Source organism: Rattus norvegicus, chromosome X, assembly GCF_021556685.1.
Source record: "Rattus norvegicus strain SHRSP/BbbUtx chromosome X, alternate assembly SHRSP_T2T, whole genome shotgun sequence".
Taxonomy (NCBI): Eukaryota; Metazoa; Chordata; class Mammalia; order Rodentia; family Muridae; genus Rattus; species Rattus norvegicus.
Window position 1 is genome coordinate 74,216,876 of NC_141554.1, and position 7,486 is coordinate 74,224,361.

Sequence of the window (7,486 nt, forward strand, 5' to 3'; positions counted from 1 at the left end):
CAATTTGTGGGGTGTGTAAGGCCCATGTGCATGTTACTTCCATCTACACTACAATTGCAGTCAGGCCACAAGCAATCTGTTTTATCCTAATTCACTTGTTTCCTGTACTGTTCACTCACTGGCAATCGTACCCTCCCTTCAGCCTTAGGTCAAATGTGGTCCTTTGAGCTTCCCCATCACTCATCCTTGCCCTGAGTCAAATCATTGTTTTATATTCGTGTTTACCTGCTTGTTTCCCTCACTAGACTGTGAGACTAGAGCAGAGGTTTGCTGTTTGAATCACCAGTTCTCAGCGCAAGGTCTAAAATTTTACATATCTGTTAAGTAAATAGATAAATGCATAGTTTTTAAGGGTGTTTGTAGCTAGGCAGCCTTTACAATCCTCTCCAAACCCTCGTCCAGAAGGCACATTATCCAGGAACAGCAGAAAATTTTGTGACTGCTTACAATAAAAAAAAAAAAAAAACATAGGACACTTCTCTGAATCTTTCCCAGTCTTAAAGCCAAGCTTTACATAATCTCTAATAAGCAAAGAACAGGACAGGTTTTTTTTTTCCCAATTTTCTTTTAATAACATTTTTCAAAGCCAGGAAACAACTACAGAGACTATTTCAAAGTGGACAAGTTAAAAACAAAGTAACAGCAAAGAATTAGCCATCATTTCGCAAGAAATACAGAGCTCTACTTCATATCCATCACTAACATCACATGAGAGGCCCAGCTCTTCGTGGGGTCAAGAGTACTCTCCATTATTGTGTAGGAGAACAAGACAACACTTGGGTATAGTTACATCAAATACTATGAACACAAGAAGTGGTGAGATCAAGGTCTATAGTTTGGGGCCTTGTCTTGGGTAGAGTTTGATGATTCTTAACTTCTTCCACGCTGTGTTGGATCCCATAGCCGAAGTAGATAGCAAATCCTAGTAGGGATAGACAACTGTAAGATGAGGTCTCCAATTGGAGATCAAATTAGAGGAGTCAGGTAGGGCACCGTTTACTCTTCAAAGCAGACACCTACCAATCAGCATCCAGACCCCAAATCGGGCCCAAGTGTCAGCTGTCATTTGCATCATCAGGTAAACATTCACAAAGATGCTCACCAGTGGGAGTAGAGGAACAACGGGCACCTACAAAACAAGATAAATCTTCATAAACAACACGATGACCTACCTACAAAGATCCTTAACCTACTGGGGACAGAGCAGTTCAAGCCCTACTCACACTCTAAATGTCGGCAGCCACTCATTTATCACATATATTATTAGACTCTTCAAATCCAGAACATGAGAGAACATCAGCTCTGACATTACGCTCTTGTGTACAATTAAAGAACATAAACTACAAGCCCTACTTGTCCCAAGATGGATTGGTGAGGGGGAAAATATCTTTTACCTTAAAATGAAGGGGAGTGCGGTTCTGTGGTTGTCTCCAGATGACCCCAGAAATTCCAAGGATCAGCCCCAGGATCAGCACAACCACTGTGACCCACACTGGGTCTCCAGAATGAAGCGGAGTTGTCCACCAGGTCAGCACCAGGCAAAGAACAGTTAGTAGTACAGCTTCAAAAGTCAAGTTGAAAGGCATCAAAACCAACTCTTGACATCAATATGCTAAGATGTCAGGCATCCCATTCCAAGGAGGGTTACCCTCTTGCTAGACCTCACCAAATGCCACTACACATTATCTACCCAACCATACTGATCTCACCAAATCCCAAAGAAAAAAGGCACACTTGGGACTGGAGAGATGGCTCAGCAGTTAAGAACACCTGCTGCTCCTGCAAAAGACCTGGGTTTTGTTCCCAGCACTCATATGGCAACGTATAACCATCTATAACTCCAGTTCCAAGGGATCAGAAGCCTTTTTGTGACCTATGTAGTTACCAGGCATGCACACAGTGCACATACATTCATGCAGGCAAAATATTCACATACATAAAAAATCAGTAAATCCTAAACAAAAAAGAAAAGAAAAAATCCACTGCTCACCAAGCAGTGATGAGCAAACATAGACAATTCGGCCAGAAAGGAGTGTGGGGATGGAGTTGACTGGACAAAATAGAGCCTGGACAGTCAGCTTTTCTGCTTCGAGTGTCTCCTCCTCTTGCAATTCCACTTCCTCTTCACCGTTCTTCATTTCTTGGTCAGGCTGATATCTGTGGCAAGAGTAAGGAAACAACTTTAAAAGTAACTCTTAACCATTCACTACTTTCTTTTCAGGTAGCTTCTTTATTACCATTAAAGTAGAAGCTTGGGTTAGGATATAAAGCATCCAGGGGACTCAATGTCCTCTTCTGACCTCCAAAGGCACACATAGACAGACATGCAGACAGAGAGATACACAGAGACACACACACGAGAGAGCAGGGGGAGAGGGGGAGAGGGAGAGAGAGAGGCTTTAATATTCAAGTGTTTGCCACAAACGTGATGACAGGACTTGAGCTCAGATCTCCAACACTCATATAAAACCCAGATGTGTCCTGCAACCCCAGCACTGGTGAGTTGGAGTTGGTAGGATTCCTAGAATTCACTAGCCAGTCAACCTAGTCAACCAATCAGTTCCAGATTCAGTGAGAGACTCCAACATACAAACACAAGCAAGTCTTACCTGAGGATAAGAACACAAATTGACACCAGGGAGTAAGCGAGCAGAGTCCCGATTGACATGAGGTCCACGAGATCAGTGAGTTCAAAGAGGAATGCCATGAATGCTAAAATCAGCAGGCAGAAGAAGCAAGTGAGTGAAGGGTGAAATGAACGGACTTGGGGAAACAACCAAAAGGGGTGGTTTGGTTTGGTTTTGTTACCTGCAATAACACCAGATACCACAGTGGCCACAATGGGTGTATGTGTGCCATTGTGGACCCTAGCAAGGACACGGAACAGAAGGCCATCTTCTGCCATCGCATAGATCACCCGAGGCATAGGAAACATAGAGCCCAAAAGGCTGAAAAAGACAATGTCCAAGAGGAATGAGTTCACCAAAGAATCTGTTCCAAGCCTGTGTGTTTATAGCATTTCCACCTCCCCTTCCCAGCACTTCTAAGGAACATTCTCTGGCACAGAAAAGACATAGCTGGAGACTACAGCCGTAGGGCAAACAAATATTGAACACTGACCTAGTAGAAAGTGCACAGAGGGAGCCAATAGCCACCAGGTAGCGGGCAGGCTCCCAGCCAACATAGGAAAAAGCTTCAGGCAGAGGGCTCTCAGGCTGAAGCTTGTAGTAAGGCATCATGAGCGTCAGTGCTGATGACACACCAAAATAAGCCAAAAAGCAGATGGACAGTGAGATCACAATACCCATAGGGATGGAGCGCTGGGGATTCTGAGCCTCTTCCCCTGCAAGAAAACACAGGGTACAATGTTCTAAACCAGGGGAGTAGGCTTGCTCCTCTGCCACCCCAAGTCTGTATGTCACACACTGCATCCAAGGCCAGCCAGGATTGTATAACTCTTACCAGTGGTCGCAATACAGTCAAAACCAACGAAGGCATAGAAACAGGTAGCAGCGCCACGGAGAATCCCTTCCAAGCCAAAAGGCATGAAACCTCCAGAGCCCATAGAATCCAAGCTAGAGTGCGAGAAGGAAGAGCATCCATAAGAGTCTGTTCAGCTAAGTGGATCCCTTTCCTCTGATGCCCGGCTGCTTCTTGTCTCCCACTCCCATTCTGGAACCCCCTCCTCCCCCATTATGGTCCCAGCTCTGTGGCTCTCTAACCTACAAGTGCCATTGGATTCACTCATAGTCAAGCAATAGTCCTCTTTCGTGAGCTTCCAGTTTCTCAGCTCTCCCTTAATGAAGCCAGAGATGATGACAAACCCGAGAACCAAAAGGTTCATCCCTGTGAACACTTTGGTAACCAGGGCGGATTCATTCGCCCCCAAAACCAGCAATCCTGTGGGAGAAAATTGTTCAGGATCCTGAGGACAAAATCCTTCTTCCAGGCTTCCTTTCCCTTTTTCCTGCCTCTGTGTGGCAGACTCTTTCTTCCCAGCTTCACGTCCTCCCATCAATACCCTCGTCCTCCCATCAATACCCTCGGGGACTTCCCAAACCCAGCCCCTCCCTCCCATTATTCAACCCTGCCTCTTGCCTCACCAGTGAGCAGCAACACAAGGGCCAAGGCAAAGAAATCTGGATATTCTGCAAGAACATGAGGCATGTTCAGTAAGATGGTCCCCTTCAGAGTCTGAGAGATGTGGTTTCCAATCAGGTTGTCAAAAGCAGAGCTCCAAGCCCGGGCCACACTGGCTGTACCTGGTATAGCAATTGTATTTTGTACTGTAATCCCAGTACTCAGGAACATAAGGTCAAGATCCCTTCCTCCTACACACAAGCCTCACAGATTCCTGCCATAATTACCCACCTTACTATTTGTGCGCATGCGCGCACCTCTGTGTGTGTGTGTGTGTGTGTGTGTGTGTGTGTGTGTGTGTGTGTGTGTGTGTGTGTGTGTGTGTGTGTGTGAGAGAGAGAGAGAGAGAGAGAGAGAGAGAGAGAGAGATCTCCATGCTGCTCAGGCTTAGCCTGGCCTCAAACTCAACAAATTGTTGATCCTCCTACCTCAGTCTCTGAGTGCTAGACTTACAGGTATACAATTCTAGACCCAGCTATTAATTTTAAAGACCCTAACCAATGTCTTAGTGAATGAACACCAGACAGAGGTGAACAATTGTTCTGCACTTCCGAACCCTCCATGCACCCCTACAAATAAAAATATAAACATCTAGAAGTCCTGAGATGCTAGTCAAAATAAAGAAAATTTAGACGTCACCAAAATTTCACTCAGATTTCTGGATCCATAATCCCTTTGCTATTTGTGTCTTCATCCATCCTCCCCGCCTCCCCCCAAGCATGTATCTCACCAATGACGTAGGAGAGAATGAGATTCCAGCCGGTGGTGAAGGCCCAGAGTTCACCTACGGTGACATAACTGTAGAGGTATGCAGAACCAGAGCCGGGGACCCGGGCACCAAACTCAGCATAACACAGTCCAGCCAACACAGAGGACAGAGCAGCCACCAAAAAGCAGATCACAATGGATGGTCCTGCTTTCTCTTTGGCCACCTCACCAGCCAGGACATACACACCTGCACCTAATGTGCTGCCCACACCCAGGGCCACTAAGTCGAGAGTGCTCAGGCATCTGGCAAGGCGGGTCTCACCCATGCCCAGCTCCAGCACACGTCTCCGCACCAGCTTTTGACCAAATCTTCGAAGTGCCTGCCACAGCATTCTAGTTGGAATTGAAGAGGATGCTAGGTTCTGGTGAAAAACAAGACAAAAGCCCTTCCATGGGCCTCATTGTCCCCAAGCTCTAAAAGTGAATTACAAAACCCACTCCACTAAGTGAAAGAGTTTCAGGGACAAAGGGGGGTGGTCAGAGGAAGGGATAAAGCAAGCCACTTTACCTCTAATTACCGTTTCTTCATATGCATGTAAGTGGGAATTACAATAATAATGCAAGTAGGGATTACAGTATCTCAGAGGCTGCTGGAAGGACTCGGTTCTGAAAAGGCTAGTGAAAGCCCTGTATAACACAGTGGTTGGCCTCTAGTAAGTGCTTGGACATTAGGGTTCTTCTTTTTCTGCCCAAGAACCTGTGGGATTTACCCTAGAGCCCAGCCCAGCAGCCCTGAAACCTAATGTTTCTGTTTCCTGGCCTGTGGCTCCTGGTGAATCAAGCGGAACTCAACTCGGGGCAACTCTGAAAAAAAAACCTTTTTAATACCCATTACCCACATCCCTTTCAGTGAGTGCCCAGAGAGCTTCAAAGAGACATGGCTTCCCACCGCCTGGATGACGGGACTGACCTCAATCGTATTCCTCCTCACCAAACCCACAGTGATCCACCTGAGCCCGAGAAAACAAGTGTGCCCCCACCTCCTCCTGTCCAGCGGCTAGGCTAAGCTGACCTGTGAGCACCAGCAGTAAGGCGGGGCTTCGGTCTCCGAAATTGGGAGATGCGCCTGGGGGTTGAGGGGCAAAACCAGCCGGAGAACGCTCGCACTTCCCTCTTCGCAGACTAGGGGTCCCGCCCGGTGGCCCTACACTCATCACCTAGATTTTTATGGCTCCATAAAGAAACAGTCTGGGGCTGCGCTGGAGCTAAGAGCCCTGGCTCCTGGGCTAGGGTCTTGCCAGCAACAGGTCACAGTTACGCTGATGCAACTGCATGCCCTGGTTGCCTGGAAAGCCTAGGTATACGGGGAGCCTCCCCCTCCCCACTCTGACACACGTGCCAGTCCCAAAGGCTTACCAGAGAGCGGTGGCAAGCCCAGAGGGCGAAGATTCTCAAATCTGGTTCAGTGAGGCTGACTTCAGTCGAGTTGGGCTGGGTCTGCAGACTTAAGCTGCTCAGGCTTCAACGCCCGCCGTAGCTCAGGGTCCTTGCAAGCCAAGCGGCCCCTTATATTCACCGGGAGGAGGAGCCAGTAACGTCATGGGATCCCAGCCCCAAGCCCTCTCCCTACACATGACACACAGCACAATATACATACATACATACCAACGCACGCGCTTGTACACACACACACACACACACACACTCACACACTCACACACACGCACACACAGTCACTTGGCTTTGCCACATAGGTTGCCTGAGACTGCTTCCCAACCAAAAAGAACACGCAGGGTATGGCCGGGAGCCAGAAAGGAGGGGGGTAGCCTTTAACCATTTGCCTCACTAGTGGTCAAAGACAATAAAAAGCTTCCTGACCACAGATCCCATGGGAATTTTCTACCTTTCTGCAAGATTAGTCAGAATCAGCGATCATAAGCAGTACTGGGGAGGGAAGTGAAGAAAGAGAATTGGGTTTGTGTGAAGGATGGAGGGGCAGATAGCATCAGGTCTCCATCTCACTGTGTCTTCTCCCTGAGCTTGCTTGTCTGCATGAACTCCTTCAGGACCCTACAAGAGTACCAACAGCCACCTGACTGCTGCCTCTGCTCTCACCCTCAACTGTTTCTTATACAGGCAGCAAGAGACAGTTTCAAACCACCTGTACACGGATCATTAACCCCATGTAGATTCCTAGGCCACAGTGTAGCATCTCTCCCCCTGCCTATTAATATGAAATATGAAATTATGAATATTTAAATATTGAGGGAGAGAAACTTTTTAAAATGTATAGTGATGGGGATCAATCCTGTAGGTCTCCTCAGTGCCAAGATTACCAATGAGCTGCAGCCCCACCCTTTTAATTTCATTTTACTGATGACTAAGCCGAAATTTGGCGCATCAGCCTTAGCGTTGAGCTTCAGTTCTGAGAAAACCTGGCCCACTGTTTTAAGGTCTGGTCTCCCAGAGGTGCTATACTTCATTCAAATGCACAAAAAAGAGGAAGTGTGAAGCTGATGCAAGAGGTAGGTCCTTTATAGGCTAGGAGTTACTAGGAGACTGCAGAAGATTGTAGAAATTTAAGACGCTCCCTGTGCCCCTTGGAGCTTTCTTAAAGTGGCTGGAAGGGCAGGAAGAG

The 7,486-nt window shown here is 47.3% G+C and overlaps 1 protein-coding gene across 3 annotated transcripts; it reads right to left on the reverse strand.

Moving 5' to 3' along the window:
* Positions 1–545: 545 nt before the first annotated feature.
* On the reverse strand, positions 546–6,388 carry Slc7a3 (solute carrier family 7 member 3). 3 transcript variants are annotated; one of them, NM_017217.2, is made up of 12 exons: positions 6,265–6,388; positions 4,871–5,270; positions 4,104–4,262; positions 3,723–3,900; positions 3,463–3,575; positions 3,121–3,343; positions 2,809–2,948; positions 2,610–2,712; positions 1,991–2,157; positions 1,395–1,561; positions 1,021–1,129; positions 546–922 (listed from the first exon to the last, which is right to left on the reverse strand). In NM_017217.2, exons 2-12 carry the CDS (start codon positions 5,238–5,240, stop codon positions 792–794), a joined length of 1,860 nt encoding a protein of 619 aa, NP_058913.2. In that variant the 5' UTR covers positions 5,241–5,270; positions 6,265–6,388; the 3' UTR covers positions 546–791. The 3 variants fall into 3 exon arrangements, with proteins under 3 accessions (NP_058913.2, NP_001418498.1, XP_087455389.1); NM_001431569.1 differs by lacking the exon at positions 6,265–6,388 and adding an exon at positions 5,921–6,053; XM_087599263.1 differs by lacking the exon at positions 6,265–6,388 and having other exon boundaries at positions 4,871–5,271.
* Positions 6,389–7,486: the final 1,098 nt, after the last annotated feature.

What these genes read in the sequence shown, in the direction of transcription:
- Slc7a3 (NM_017217.2), bottom strand. Translation starts at nt 5,240, where the DNA reads ATGCTGTGGCAGGCACTTCGAAGATTTGGTCAAAAGCTGGTGCGGAGA. An exon ending in TGACTGTATTGCGACCACTG is followed by an intron (nt 3,344 to 3,462) that starts GTAAGAGTTATA and finishes GTTTTCTTGCAG; the next exon opens with GGGAAGAGGCTCAGAATCCC. An exon ending in GGTATCTGGTGTTATTGCAG is followed by an intron (nt 2,713 to 2,808) that starts GTAACAAAACCA and finishes TGCTGATTTTAG; the next exon opens with CATTCATGGCATTCCTCTTT.